The sequence below is a fragment of the Polypterus senegalus genome, chromosome 12 (genome assembly GCF_016835505.1).
Source record: "Polypterus senegalus isolate Bchr_013 chromosome 12, ASM1683550v1, whole genome shotgun sequence".
NCBI classification, from domain to species: Eukaryota; Metazoa; Chordata; class Cladistia; order Polypteriformes; family Polypteridae; genus Polypterus; species Polypterus senegalus.
Genome location: NC_053165.1, coordinates 92,745,034 through 92,761,766, shown reverse-complemented (window position 1 = coordinate 92,761,766; position 16,733 = coordinate 92,745,034). Strand labels below are relative to the sequence as shown.

General features: G+C 39.6%; 1 protein-coding gene across 2 annotated transcripts in view; it reads left to right on the top strand.

Annotated features, from left to right (window-relative positions):
* Positions 1–1,973: 1,973 nt before the first annotated feature.
* The window catches only part of LOC120541361 (cdc42-interacting protein 4 homolog), a 158,419-nt gene continuing 143,659 nt past the window's right edge, over positions 1,974–16,733 (top strand). Inside the window, exon 1 of one of the 2 annotated variants that reach the window (XM_039772910.1) lies at positions 1,974–2,202. In XM_039772910.1, the coding sequence (XP_039628844.1) occupies positions 2,179–2,202 (24 nt within the window). In that variant the 5' untranslated portion in view covers positions 1,974–2,178. The remainder of the gene's footprint in view (positions 2,203–16,733) is intronic. The other variant, XM_039772911.1, reaches the window with a different exon arrangement.

Genomic DNA, 16,733 nt, shown 5'->3' with positions numbered 1-16,733 from the left:
TGATGAGCCTGATCTTGGCCTGTGTCCCACGTGGTCATAGTAAATAAACTGATGGGTTGACCACCTCTACACTCTGGCTCCCACTGTATTTCTACCCTCATAAATCACTAATTTTATTACAAGTTGCTTCCCCGTGGTTGTAGGATTCAATTTTTCCCCTGCTTTTTTCAGGCCCTGCACCCCTCTTCACATTTGAGCCTCATGCTTCCATCTTCTTTGCTTCAGTTAGATGTTGATGGATGGCTCAAATGCCCTCAGAAGGTGGAGAGGGACACCCACATCATGTCTCTGTCTCTCTTACTCGTTTAAACTGTTGGTCTCACAGTGGTCCCACAGACAGAGAGTGTCCCACTGGGAATTAGCCTCAGGTGACCTGTAAATCCCTGGTTGAGACTAAATGTCTTTTCAATGCTAAGTGTGAAAATGAGAATCATTTTTGTATTCTTGTTCTATACTGAATAAAATGCCTGCCTATAGACTGAAGTGTGTGAAAAGGTGCTTTTTGTTTTTACTTCTAAATAACTAAATGAATACCACAATGTCTTTTCGAAAACATAAAGAAGACATACTGAAAAACATTAAATGTCTTGCCTGCTATCTTTATTATAGTTTATACATTTTAACAGTATTTAAACTGGAACTTGTCTTCCCTGTGTGGAGTCTGCATGTTCTCCCCATGTCAGCTTGGTTTTCCATCTGGGTGTTTTGATTTCCTCCCACTGTCCAAAGACACGCAAGTTGTGTGAATTGGTGATGCAAAATTGTCCTTGATGTGTGTGTGTTTGCCTTTCCGAAGGACTGACACCCTATCCAGGGTTTGCCCACGCCTTGTGCCCTATGCTAGCTGGGATAGGCTCCTACAGCCCTGGTCTGGAATAAGTGGGTGAGAAACTCACATGACTTGTTTACTAAAATATAACACACCTAAGGAGCTGCTTAGGTTATCTATAGGAAACCAGGCACCACTCATTAGCTGTGCAGTATCATTCAAATGGTGAAGCATAGCGGTGAAAGCATCATGCTGTGGATTTTCTTTTCAGCAGCAGGACTGGGAGACTAGACAGACTTAAGGGAAAGCTGAACTGAGCAAAGTATAGAGATATCCCTCCTGAAAACCTGCTCCAGCACCGTTTGGTTCTCAGACAGGGCTGATTGTACATTTCCAAACAGGACAATGACCCTAAACAAACAGTAAAGACAACACTGGAGTGGCTTAGGGACAACTCTGGGAAAGTCCTTGAGTTGTCCAGCCAGAATGTGGATGGATGGATGGATGGATGGATGGATGGATGGATGGATGGATGGATAGATAGATAGATAGATAGATAGATAGATAGATAGATAGATAGATAGATAGATAGATAGATAGATAGATAGATAGATAGATATTCTTCTTGTACAGTGACTCAGTTTTTCTGCAGAGCCTGCTCTAGTATATTTGAAGCTGTGTCAATAATAAAATAAAACTAAACTAAACTCCCCAGTGGGTAAATACTTTTGATAGGCACTGTAGATGAATAGATAGAAAATGCACTATATAGATGAATACGGTATATTGATGTGAGAGATATTATATAATACATTAGATAGATAGATAGATAGATAGATAGATAGATAGATAGATAGATAGATAGATAGATAGATAGATAGATAGATAGATAGAAATTAAACTTAATCAATTGTCATTTAAAAACATACCTGTACAGACGACTGCACGGAGGAGCATGGAGCTAAAAGAAGGAGAGCATTACCCACAAAGACACTAACAATCAAGCCGGATTAGCGTAGGACTGATTTTTTTTTTCTTTCAACTGTCTGTTGACATCTGTCATCCACATTGCATGTCGTCAGCCAGGTTATCACACCTTCACTCAGACTGCTTGTCCCTTACGAAACACGGCGCCTTTAAGGGGTGGGAGAATGGGCGTGGTCACACGGCTCAATTATCCCATTTCGCTTTGCGACTGTAATTGATCGCTGACTGAAGAGAAGAGAAAAAACAATTGCCTGCGATGTACAAGTACGGGGGGAGTTTTCGTACCGAGTTGAAATCTTCCATTTTTAACGAGTGAGAAGAAACCGTCTAATCAACACTAAAGAAAAACGTAGTGGTGCTGGGCATTGCAAGTGTGCCTTTTTGCTGGTTTTAAGGATAATCGCAGTCTGCTCGGATTCAGTATGGATTGGGGCACCGATCTCTGGGTGAGTTCACTTTTCTTTTCCTTAGCTTCTGTAATCTCGGAGGTGCATAGCATCACTCCGGCCTTTTGTCTTGCAGACGCGGTAAGGGGTGAGGAGGGTGGTGAAGTGTGGATTTAGGGGTGCACTACCATCGGCGCCTCTTACTTTAAGCACAACTAAAGTGGCACACGTTTTGATTTGTGGGGGAAATAAGTTGGGGAGGTTGGCAGGGGTGTGAATGAGGTATAGAGTGTAAGCAAATTTAGGAGGCGCTTGAGCTGCACCACCTAGACTGGTTTGAGCGGCGGCGGCGACTCGCTTTTGTGTGTTGCCCGCCTGTAAACGCGTCGAGCGGGCGACTTGTTGCTTCTCGGCGGGACGCTAAAGATGCGTGGGCAGGCGTGCGCGTCCTTTTTTTATTTTAAAACGTTAGATAGAGGTCGAGCGAATTTCTCACCGGTGGCAGTTTTTGTGAGTGACTGTGAACGCGAGATTTTGTTATTTGCAGTCTGTCAGCCTATGCACGATTTTGCTAATACGTTGTTTTACGTGGGCAGATCAGTGTAATGGCAAGAGCCTTAACAATCGACCTGAGTTTGTTCTTTGTGTTGTCTTGTAAACTAAATGTTTACAAACAAGTAGCAATCCTAAAACGCGACTCCGATGTGAACCGGCAACAATGATTAGCTGAAACAGAACGCGAGGAAGCGGGTACTGGCACTGGCACCGCTTGACAACCTTTATAGTGGAGCCACTCCCGCATCCACCCGCATGCTTGAGATCGACGCCCGCACGACTTATTATTATTTTTTTTAATTTTACTAGAACACTTCTTAAGGTTGGCTCTGTTATATTCTACAAGCCTGGCAGAAATGTAGTTATGTCAGTGACAATCAATCTTTATTTTTGTGTAGTGTCATTCGCGGATATCACTTATCACAAAGTGCTGAATAAAGTAGGAAAAAGTGTAGTAAAATGGAAATACTTAAAAGTACGTGCGTAATAAAGTTCCAAATAAATAAAATTACATTGAAAACATTCTCTACTTGAAGTTTATTTAATAAAGTGTGTTATATTAAAGTAAGTCTTTTCTGAGTTACCAGAAAGACTAGTCAATGACTAAAATTAATTTTATAGAGTGCTGTTTTATAAACAGGTTATTACTGTATTTCCACAGTCATTTTCACCACAGCAGGTGTAACATTATTCTCAGTTTCACATATGAAGAAGTGGTAGGAGTCTGGTTTATTGACCAGTGCCTTAGCTTCTAGGGCGTACAAAAAAAAGCAGGGAGGATTACAATTTTTATGAGGATAGAAACATATTTTTACTAACCTTTGTAGTTCAAACATATGAAATTCTGCGGAATACTTCGGAATTAATGCATATCGTCAGTCCATCCACTTTGTTGTACATTGTGTCTGCTACGTGGTTGTTGTCAAACTGAATTCCTAGAAAGGACCTGAATGTTTTACTCGGCAGTGCCTAAAAAAACTATGGGGTTTCGCCCCCTGCTCGCTTTGCTTGCCATCCCCCTGGCCTGTGTTATGCTCCAGCCACATGCATATGTGGGTTTCACTTTCAACCAAACAACAAATCTTTTCTAATTCTCGCAGATACGCCTCTTCATTGGGAAGAAACACTACTGTTCTCTGATGGCACCACAAATTAGACGATCTACAAGTCTCCGACTTAAAGTTTAAATCCGGACAATATATTTGATCTCTTTTCGCTCTTCCGTTATGTCACCGAGTAATAATTTCCGTTTGTTTGCGCTAATGTGATCTTTCCTATTTTTTTTTTTTTTGAGACTTTCCAATTTTTAAATACTTTCATTATCTCTAACCTGCTCTGCATGTGTTTCGCTCCAACGTTTTTGAACCTCTTTATGATGTTCTACTTTGTCTTCCATTCTGTGTCATTTATTTCCAGCCCCGGGCACAGTTAAATCTTTTGGCACAAAGTCTTGTCTCGCGGGACTTGAAAGTGTCTCTCTGAAAAAGTCGTGTCTTGTCCCAGGGTAAAAAGTCACGTCTCGTCCTAGGGTTTTTTTTATATAAAAGAAAGAAAGGGCAAGATTACAGTTCTTGTGAGGACAGCATCATATTTTTTAGTAATTCGATCACCTCCAAAATATGAAATGCTGAACAAAACTTTGTAATTATTTTATATCATCAACCACCCATCCACTTTCTATACATTGTCCATTACTGGAAAATACTGCTGACTACTTTGTAATGAATATGTCATTAGTCCATCCAGTTTCTACACGTGGTCTGTTTCTGGGTTGTAGTCGGACACAGGTCCCTAGATTGTTCTTTCTTTGTAATAAATGTCATCAATCCATCCACTTTCCATACATTGTGCATTACAGAGTTGTTGTCAGACGTAAGTTCTAGACAGGACCTTCTTTGTAATTGGTGCATGTCATCAATCCATCCACTTCCTGCACATTGTTTGTCCGTTACAAGGTTGTTGTCAGATACAAGTCCTAGATAGGACCTTTTTTCTAGCTGGTACATGTCATCAATTCATCCACTTTCTATACATTGTTCTTCACAGGGTTGTCAGATCTCAAGTCCTTAGACTGGACCTGAATGTTTCACTGGGCACATTCATGCTGTTCAGTAATTTAGCCACTAGGGCATACGAGGACAGCAGCATATTTCGTACTAACTTGAGCACCTCAAAACCATGAAATACAGCAGAATACTTTGTAATTAATATATCCTCAATCCATTCACTTTCTATACATTGTATGGTACTGGGTAGTTGTCAAACACAAATCCTAAACTGGACCTTAATTATAATTAATACATATTATTAATCCATCCACATTCTCTACATTGGTTGTCCATTGCTGAGTTCCTAGACTGGACCTAAATATTTCACTGGGCACATTCATGCTGTTCAGTGCCTTAGCCACTACTGCATACATATGCCAAAAAAAGAGGTGAAGATTAGAGTTTGTGAGGACAGCCACATATTTATTTTATTTTATTTTTAGTTGATCACCTCGACACGTAAAATGCTTGTAAATATTTTGTAACTAATACATATCATCAGTCCATTCACTTTATGTGTATTTTTTCTTCATTCTCCAGACGCAAGGCCTAGGCTGGACTCGCATGCTTCACTAGGCACATTCGTGCTGCACTCCAGTATCAAAGTCTTCTAATCGATTTGAAGGAGAAATTTGTACCCTAAATGAAAATTCCACACATGTAGTGGCAAGACTGGGATTTGAACCTGAATCTGTAGAACTGTCTGCAGCAGCTATAGCTACCATTTGTGAGATATATATATATACACACACATACACAAAGTGAAACCTCGAGATAAGAGTTTAATTCGTTCCAGCACTAAGCTCGTATAGCGAATTTCTCATATCTAGAACAAACTTCCCCATTGAAAATAATGGAAATCCAGTTAATCCGTTCCGCACCCCCAAAATATCAACATAAAAATCAATTTTCCTAACAAATAACACTGATAAATAATATATACAAGTGGAAACTCGGTTTGCAAGTAACTTGGTTTATGAGTGTTTTGCAAGACGAGCTAAATTTTTTTATTAATTTTGACTTGATAAAACGAGCAATGTCTTGCAATACAAGTAGTATGGATACACTTTGTCTGCTGAGCGTCATGTGAGCATAACTGAGCTGATGGTTCTTCTCTCTCCTTATCTCTCTCACTCGCGCACGTGCCTCTCTCTCTCTCTCTCTCTTTCTCTCCTCTTGAGGGCAATCGTCTCCTAGTCTCCATCTTCCTGTCCGCGATATTTTTGGATGCGCTTATATGGTGAACTGCTACAGCGAAACAATGAAATCTCAAGCACTCAAACGTGTAGATCCTAACGCTACGGGAGAACAAGGAACACTGAGTGAGCTGACGGGCTGGATCGGGAAACGCGTCACGCATACCCACAGCCTGGCTTGTGGCTCTTTACACGAGCCAATGCTCGTATTTAGATTTTAATTTTTTGCTTATACTTTCCTTTTATCTTGAATTTCTCGTATACGGAGGTGATCATATCTGGAGGTTTCACTATATATATATATATATATATATATATATATATATATATATATATATATATATATATATATATATATATATATATATATAAAAATCACTAAGGGTATGCAAGACAAAGCCCCACCCGCCAACTCAGAGACCATGAGATACACTCAACAGAGCCCAGCCCGCCAACTCTAACCCTCCTATCGCGTCATTTGATATGCACGACAGAGCCACGCACACCAACTGTAACCGTCCTCCCGAGTCCAGTGTCGCTCTCGAGGCACGCAACAACTCACCAAACACAGCCTCAGTTGCATTTGTCTGTGCAAAATTTCACATGCACATCTGAGCCATGTTGACTTTGCACCGCACGCAAGACAGAGAGCCACGATCGCCAACTCACAGAGCCCCACCCACCAACTCTAAGACCATGGGATATGCACGCCTTTAGTGTATAAATGGATATAAATAATTGCCTGTAAACAATTTGCCAAAATCTGTTGTATGTAAATGATACTGTTTAAAATGTTATGGTTTTTTCATCAGAAAACCTGGTTTCCACATCTACCTGTATTAGTTTAAATGGCACTTTTACCACTCGCAATAGGGCGGACGCGGTGACGTATCGTGTCGACTGGGAAACACAGTGAATGCGGCGTCTATCTATATATGTCTATGTTTTCTGTAGCCTGCTACAGGAAGGTACTCTCTCGACCATTGGCATTGGTTTCGCTCCTTGCTATTTTTGTTATACTGCAACAGTGGTTTCCTAAGCCTTTTGTTATACTGAATTTCTTTCTCACCGCTTTCCGTTCCTATTCTTACACCGCTGTATGCTACGGCAGGCTTTGGCTAGTATTAAGTATTAATTAGTCCCATCTTTATTTTATATAGATTGTTTTGGTAGGTACCTTCACCGGGTGCTTTATAAACAAACACAGTAACAAGTTTATCATCCACAAATAAATCAAGGTTGTAATAGTGTAATTCATCTGCTCATTCAATTTCATTGCTATTAAGTTTTTTATTAACATCGTAATCTCTTTGTTGAACAAATTTTTCTCGGGCTTAGCAAAGTGTTCAAATCAGTGTACTGTTTAACTGGGATATGAGAATCGACGACAAGGAGTATATTTCTGAAAGCCAATGCAGTGGAACTTGCTTTTCATTATGTTAAAAATCAGCATGTGGGCACTTGCACTATGCAGCTCTGCCAAGTGTAGTGGAGGGAAAAAAGATGGGCTTGTTGGACATGAAGTAGCACAGTTTGGCAATGTTATGTTGCAGACTAATTTACAGCACTGTAAGCTGTTGTCATCTACTTCTAATTGGAGTGTTGCCGCCGGTGGTGGGACTGAACCTTTAACCTGTCAAGTCTGAAATACTGAATATTACTTTAATGACAGATGTGTCAAGAAACGCACATGTTAAGCAGGAACAACAACACTCTGTGCAAATGGCTTCATGTGCATTTATTGCATTTACTTAGTAGGCAGATTTAATTTAACTTAAAAATTTTAAGTTTCTTCATTACAAATACTCAACTACTAACATTGGTCCACTATTGGTTTTCATAAGTACAAACCCATTAAGTTTTTAACATGCTAATCATGGTAAACATACAGAAACAAGTTTATTAGTGTACAAATAAAACAACTGATGTGAAAATCAAAATGAATAATTAGTAATTAGAGGGACGTTGTTGCTATATTTCTGAACAGAAGGCTCTTTTATTGCTACAGTGCAATGACCTGAGCACTAGGGGGAGTGCTGTTTTAGGGCAATAGCCGACTTCCACATGTGTCCTGTTTAGGCTGTCAGCTGATCTCTATGGCAAGTAGTTTCAATGCTTTAATAACTGACTAGTCAAAATTACATTTTATATTTCTAAAATATAGTTATGACTTAACATAATTTACATTTATGAGCTCTGTGTTCTATTTTTCATTGTTTTAATTACAATTGGAGATATTGATTCACCAGAGTGATGATTGGTGATATTTATACCAAGTGATATCTATATTTTATTGAGACGTTTTTCTATTGAATTTGAGTCACCTGACGCTAACCATGTTTGGGCTTGGTCAGTACTTGGATTGGAGATCATCTAGGAAAAGGTTTGGTTGCTGCTGGAAGAGGTGTGGTGAGGCCGTCGTGGCACTTACCCCGAGGGTCTGTGTGTGGATCCAAATACCCCGTCACCAGCACAGGGCACACACTATTTTATACAAAAATTAGTTCTTTCCTTTGGATGAGACTTAAAACTGAGGTCATGACTCTCCCTTCTCATTAAACATCCCTGGGCATCCTTTGTAAAGAGGATAGTGTATCCTGATGTCCTTAGTAAATTGCCCACCGCGACCTGGTCATTCTGGCCCCCTAATCATCCCCAGTCCCTTATTGGCTAACTCCTTTCACCCCTTCACCACCTAATAGTTAGTTTGTGGTTAGTGTACTAGTGCAAAAATGGTTGGTTTTGCATCATCCAAGTGGATGCTACTCATTGGTGGTAATTGTATTGGTTCCCTACTGTCTTTGAAAAGTTTTCTGAGTAGGTTAGAAAAGCACTTAATTGTTATTTTCACTTGTTAAAATTCAATTTAAGTGTTGACTAGTCAAAATGTAGAAATGTAAAAGTGTAAACTTGAATTTGCATGGGCCATTAAATAGTAAAATGATTTACTGTGGGGCAAGTCTAGCTTCATGAGTTTTGCTTTTTCTTAGGATCCTGAAAGAAGGGCTGTGTCTTGTAAACATGAAGTTTGCATTCATTCAGTATTACTTAGTGTGTTTGGTCTTTTAAATGATTGTGTTTTAAAATAATAATAATAATAATAAGCCATTAAAAACTGAATTATGAATTCTGGGTATATAAGAAATCTAGTCATGAGGGTATAAAAGGCAAACCAAAATTTAGGATGATTCCAAGTCTCCCTATTGTAATCATGCTGCAGAGGTGGAATGGCTGGCAAAAAATGTCTGCCTGAAACACCCGGCGATCAAAATAGTGCACACATGGTGGATGAGACATCCTGACATTCATTTTTCAGTATATGATATTGACTTCAACCAGAAAGGGAACAAAATTACATATTGCATAAGCTGAAATAATACACATCCTCCCAGATATGGAGCCAGGAGAGATTTTCCTAACTAAAAATACCAATACAATCTAAAGTATTGTGGATGTTTTATTTTTCTGACTCATTTTAGATTTCTTTTCAGCTTTGTTTTTGATGGAGTTGCAATTTAAAAAGATGAGTGAAACAAAATAAACACTGCAGTAGCAATAAGGAGCACAGGTGCAAGGTCACTAAACACTGAAGTCATTAATTTTTGTGTGATTCATGAAACCGGAATTGCTTCTCTAAAAACAAGAATCAAGTTTGTGTTTACACATGCTAATTGTTTATAGCCCTAGGAATTGCAACCCTCCTGAAGAAGAGGTCTCGGTTGCCTCAAAAATGTGCATATTGTAATCCGTTCAGTTAGCCAATAAAATGTGTCATTTTGCTTGGCTTCTCATTGTAACCCTAGGAATGAAACATACAATAAAATACCATAATTCATATTTGTATACAGCAACACAATTTGACATATTAATGAATGTTTAGGGTACAGCCACTGTATAAATGCTGGTTGTTATACCAATCCACCACAGCATTAAAGCCGCCTGTCCTAATACTGTGTAGATCCCCCTCATGCCACCAGAACAACTCTGACCCTTCGAGGCATTGACTCCACAGGACCTCTAAAGTTGTCCTGTAGTATCTGGCACCAAATTGTTAGAAGCAGACCCTTTAAGTTGTGAGGTGGGGCTTTCACGGATCTGACTTGTTTTTCCAGCACATCCCCAGATCTCAAACTGATTGTGCATCTGTGGGAATTTGAAGGTCAAGTCAACACGGTAAACTTTCTGTCATGTTCCTCAGACCATTCCTGAATAATGTTTGCCATGTGGCAGGGCACATTAACTTGTTGAAAGAGTTAACTACTATCGGGGACTACTGTTGCCATGGAGTGGTGTATATTGCCCACATCAATCTTTAGATAAGTGGTACATGTCAAAGTCACATCCACATCGGTGCCATGACCTGTAGATCATTGCCCATTGCATCATCACACTGCCTCTGCCAGCTTGCATTGTTTCTGTAGTGCATCCTGCTGAGACACACACTTGGTGGTCCCCATGATCTAAAAGAAGACTTAATTCATCTGACCAGCCCATGTTCGTCTATTGCTCTATGGTCCAGTTCTGACACTAGGATTGCCATTATAGTTGATTTCAGTGGTGGAAAAGGATCGGCATGGCCACTCTGACAAGTGTGCGGCTACGTAGCCCCATTCCCAGCAAGCCGTGATGTAGTTTGTATGTGTCCTGACTCCTTTCATTCATGGCCAGCATTACATTTTTCAGCAATTTATGCTATAGCATTTCTTCTGTGTGTTGGCCAAGACTGGCTAGCCTTTGCTCTACACATGCATCAGTTGTCTTTCCTTGAAACACCTTTTGGTGGGTAGTAATGACTGCATACCAGGAAAACACCAAAAATCTGCCATTTTTAGAGATGCTCTTGTCCAGTTGTCTAGCCATCACAATTTGGTCCTTGTCAAAGTTTCTTAGATCCTTCCGCCTGCCCATTTTTTCTGCTTCAGACTCCCCAACTTCAAGAAGTAACTGTTCACTTGCTGCCTAATATATCCCACTGCGCGATAGGTGCTATTTGAATGAGATAAGCAATGGTATTCACTTGCCCTGTTAGTGGTTTTGCAGTTGTGGATGATTTGCGTGTATGCACCACTGGAACATTTATTAAAGGAAAGTGACTGTAAGAGATAATCTGGTTTACTTGTCCATAAGATAAATGTAGGTGTCAAAGAAATGTTAAAGGGTTGGATGCTAAATTACTCAAAACTGTACAGTAAAGTAGTGACGTTTGCTTGACACAGTTGTAGACATGCTGTATTTCTTTAAAAATCATTTCTATGTGTGACATACATTTATATACAGTGTGTGTTTATATGCGTGCACACACACAGAGACATGCACTTCCTTCATTTTTTGACGTTTCTTATCGTATATCACTACTACTCATTCCTTATTTTTAACAGTCCAGTACATCAGTCTAAAGATGGCATCCATGCCCCATCGTACATTGCAGTGTGACGTATTGTTCATTGTCCTGTAGAACATCAGGTGCTGTTCTGAATGCATCATCCTGGATAACGAGGACAGGAAAGCAATGGAAACAGCACCACAGATTTGACCAAAAAGTTTGCTGTTTTTACTCATTCGGATGAATACCAAATTTATTTATTTATTTTTTTTACTGTTTTCAGCTGAATATTTTTTAGTGGCTGAAATTTTGGTATGTCCTTCGTTGTTAATCAGCCTAACTTACAGAATGACGGTGGTCAATCCATGATTGAAACCCAGGTTCCTGAAGTTGCAAGGCAGCAGTGCTAAACACTATTCAATTGAAATCTCCATTTGACAATAACTCCTGATGAATTAAATTAGATTACATAGCAAATTGATTAATGTACATAGTGATGTAGTAGCTTTAAACAGTTTTAAATAACTGTGCTGTGTTACCCTCAAATTAATTTAATTCCTTGTTTAGGCACTTTTGACTTTTTATGTCTAGATATTGATTTGCTCTGTGCAGTGAGTTTGATGTAATCTGTTTCCACTGTACTAAACTTACTGTATTAGTTAATTTGAAAAAATCATCCAGCTTCTGTACCCACTTCCTCATACAACCTCTGATCTTTCTGAGAATGTGGAGAACCCAAGCATAATAGAGCAGATAGACATGTGTGGCAGTAGGGGGCGCTAGTGCTCCCTTGAACCCTCAGGGATGACTCCAAACACCAGGTAAAAGTCCAAGACTTTTTATTATTATTCCTCAGAGTGCACCAAGCACCTTCCACACTACTCATATATCAAATTACTCTATTCACAAAACACTTAACCACTCCTCCTCGCCCAGACACTTTGCTCCTCTCCCACCCAGCACAGCTCAGCGTCTGGACTGAGGCACTGTCCTTTTATAGCCTCTGACCCGGAGGTGTTCCTTTCCCATCAGTCCACAGTTCCTTATTCCTTCCGGGTCAGGGCAATCAGTCCTTTTCTTCAACCCGGGAGCACGTCGTTCCTTCCCGTCACATGACCGTGACGTACTCCCGGGTCATATGGCACAAAAGAGCCCATAAGCCCCCCCACAGCGACTCCTGGTGGCCCCCAAGGTATCCAGCAGGGCTTTGAATAAACACTACAAAGTCCATAAGGCCCTGCTGGACCTCGGGGCACGATCCTGCTGTCGGGAGAGCTCCTCCTGGCGGCCTGGGGGTGAAGACCGGCATGGGAAGCCGGCAGTCCTCCACACATGAAATACTTTTCATTGTGGTTATCAAACACATTTACACTTAATATCAATAAAGGGAGGTGTATGTGTAACCTAATTCAGAATAGGAAGAGTTAACTGTGAAAGAAACTCTCAAAATGTAACAAGCTTATTGAAGTTTATGATAGGGAGGTGGCAGCAGTGAAAAGCAGATACTCTGGTGAAAGGCATCCTAGATTATATTGCTACTAGTTTGATGGTGTTATTGAGTTTTCTGAAGCGAGGCTGAATGCCAAAAAATATTTTAAATTGCTATCACAGCTGGCCCAACTGTGTTTTGAATATTTGTGCCTGTGTTACATCTGCAGATTAGATACTTTTGAAAGGCAGGCTGTAGGTTGAACATTATGTAGCAGTGGTGGACACCTTGCTTCTTTTCACTAGTAAGCTCTTTTCTGCTTTTTCTGAGTTATTCTCTGTTCCTTTCACAGTTGTTTTTTTTTATACGTTTTGTTCCCTTTTTTACTTTGTGAAAGTAATTTATATAAACATCTATTGTTCTCTCACAAAGCAGTAATCATCACCATACACAATGAAAAAAGACATTAAGTTTGCATTTGATCAAGAAACCTGAACAAAAAAATATATATTTTTTTTTATAATAAGAAAATTAATTTTACTTTGCAGCAGAAATCCTGCATGTCTTCACTAATGTATTAGAATCCTAGACATTAATGTCTACAGTGTTAATGTAACCATTCCAGTGTTTAAGCATCCTGCTAAGTAAGTACAGTAATGTAGGATTAAGTAAGAACATTTGGCATCAGAATACAAACTTCGGCAGAGAAAGATCTGGTTCTGGTGTAAGCAAATCTTTGGCTAAGCCATGGGTAGGGAAGTGGATGAAAGTCTATCTACTTAATATGATCTGGCAGCACTGGCGGTCTGTAATTCACTGTGTTGCATTTATCAAATTAGCTTTAGTGTGGACTCCAGAAAGACAAACTCAGTTGGAAAGGGTTAGCAGACTGCAAAAATAAAGTTCCATCAAATAATATGAGTCCTCTTTCCCTGCTGCAGAATGGTACTCTTACCGCAGTATCACAGTGGGTGCCCCAGTCTGCTGCTGCATTGTCCTTTCCTCTGAGGCAAGACACCAGTATAATTGATATCCCCAACTAGGGGAACACATCCTTACCTGAACATGGTAAGCCATTCTTTTTCCAAGAAAGGAGGAAAAAAAAAAAGTAATGATTTTGGTTTGGAACTGCTAACTCTCAAGTTCCTGTTCTTGATTATTGTCATGTGTACAAAGTACAATACACTTTAGCTAATTGTTTAACAGTGCAAATAGCAGAGGTGCCATCATTACATCCACAAACTGAATGTTTTCTATACCCTGACTGTCTGTCAAAGTCCTTTAAACTGAGTTTACTTTTGGGAGTATGGACAAGATAAATCCATGATGCAGTCCAATGCCAGCCTTGAACGAGTCATACACTTGAAGAATAATGAAAGATAGATAGATAGATAGATAGATAGATACTTTATTTATCCCAAGGGGAAATTCACATAATCCAGCAGCAGTATACTGATACAAAGAAACAATATTAAATTAAATACTGTAGTAATAAAAATGAAAAAAATAAAAATAAAATTAATGTTAGCATTTACTCCCCCGGGTGGAATTGAAGAGTCGCATAGTGTGGGGGAGGAACGATCTCCTCAATCTGTCAGTGGAACAGGACGGTGACAAAAGTCTGTCACTGAAGCTGCTCCTCTGCCTGGAGATGACACTGTTCAGTGGATGCAGTGGATTCTTCATGATTGACAGGAGTTTGCTTAGTGCCCGTCGCTCTGCCACAGATGTTAAACTGTCCAACTTTACTCCTACAATACAGCCTGCCTTCTTAACAAGTTTGTCCAGGCGTGAGGCGTCTTTCATCTTTATGCTGCCACCCCAGCACACCACCGCGTAGAAGAGGGCACTGGCCGCAACCGTCTGGTAGAACATCTGCAGCATCTTACTGCAGATGTTGAAGGACGCCAACCTTCTCAGAAAGTATAGTCTGCTCTGACCTTTCTTACATAGAGCATCAGTATTGGCAGTCCAGTCCAATTTGTCATCCAGCTGCACTCCCTGTCCACTTCAGATTGAGCTATAAATATCTGGAAGTCAATATTTGCTTAAATGGCAAAGGAATGACAAGGTATTTGTGACATGTTGAAACTAGCAAACAAAATTTAACACTTACTAGCTTCTGAATGCATGGATTCTCAATTACACTGGTCAACAAGCATTTTGCTACTGGGATTCTTTCACCTGTACTTTAACAGATTTCTCTAGCGGACTCCATATCTGAAAACCGTTTTCGTCCAGCACGTTCCATTTTTGTAGTTAAGATGTGCCAGGTCTTGGACAACTAGGGTGATTGGACAGTAAAGATGATGTGTTTCAGTATTTAAGAAATAAGTTTGGTCTCGAGAAAAGTGAAAAGCCAAAATTAAGGAAGGTGTTTTTGTTGGCCCTGAAATCCGTGAACTGATGCTCGACGATAAGTTTAAAAGGAAACTGAAGCCGATTGAATCAGCACCCTCATTCGTGCAGGTTGTCCAGAATTTTCTTGACAGTCACAGAGCAGAGAATTATGCTGAGTTTGTGGAGAATATGCTGAAAGTATATTAGCTTACTAGAGCCACAATGTCACGGAAGACACATTTTTTTACATTCTCATCTTGACTTTTTTCCATCAAATTTAAGCAATGTCAGAGATGAGCATGGGGAAAGATTTCATCAAGATACAAATTTGATGGAAAACCGATATCGGGGGAAATTTACTCCGAGCATGATGGGTGACTACTGTTGGTTCATGCAAAGAGAGACTGATGTGCAGTACGAGCGCAAAAGCAATTGCCTCAGACAATTTTGAGCACACTGACCTCGCTTTTATATTGAGGTAAATTGACATAAACATGTTTTAAAGTGTCTCTGGTATCGTCTTCTGGTTTGTTTTCAGAAAAAACGCATTCAAACAATTTTGGTGGGACAGAATTCAAACTCTAGATATTGTGTTGATATTATATTGATATTCAAAAGTGTCAAAACAGCATTGATGTGTATCTCAAAAATCTGATGTGCTAGCTTAATTCTGATTTCATATATGAAATCAGTGTGAAAAGCTTTAGAGAGCTGGTTTGAAGTTCCCAGTAGCAAACAAAAAATATTTTTTTGCAGACCAGTGTTATTCATGAAAGCCTAGGTTAGCAGATCAGTCGGTGGCAACATTTGACAATGTCCTGAACCTGCGTTTTCTAGCATCTTTGAGTATAACGGAGAGAAATCAAACTTTAGTACAATGCTTGTGTCTGTTGGAGGAATTAGAGACAATGTCATACGTCCACAAACATGGCTAAATAATATTAATTGGTGGCTAACATAAGGATCTTCGTGAAGTCTGATGTTAATGATGCTGGGGTGAATGGGGAGAATATACAGTCAATAACTGGCCTGATGAACTGAATTTTGTACTGACTGATCATCACTTTACTAATCTGTTTAAAACTGAGTAATCTGCCATAAGAAAAAAACATTTTTTTTTATTTTATGCTTGTATTTTACATTGACAGTTATTCACTTGGAGACATATATTTCTTCTCTTAACAAATATTGTCATAACAGCTGTTGTGTGCTTTGGAATTGAATGGTTGAGCAGCCTGTCTTTGCTTGGAGGACTACAGGGAGTTAATTGATGATGGCAGCCTGCAGGTTTGTGTTTTCTCATAGGACTGTTGCCAGGTTTGTGGCGTGTGTTGTCACCCTGCTGTAATGTACACAGTGCTGCCTGTAATAACCTGGCAATTGGATTTTTGTCACAGGTGCAGCTCTTTTTTTTTCTTCTGAAAGAAGAAAAAAAAATCAATTGGTAAATAAACGCTTCAAAGCAGTTGGATGGCAGGGCAAAGTGCCAAGAAAAGAAATGTGTCTTTACAGGTTTTGGATTTTCAAAAGTAGTATGTCTGATGGATTAAAAAGGTTTGCACCGAGAAAGACTTTATAGTATATGCTTGCAGTGAGAAGTCAAGCAAAATAACACCTTTTATTGGCAAACTAAAAAGATTACAATATCCAAGCTTTCTTTTTAATTTGCCAATAAAAGGTGTCATTTTGTTTGACTTCTC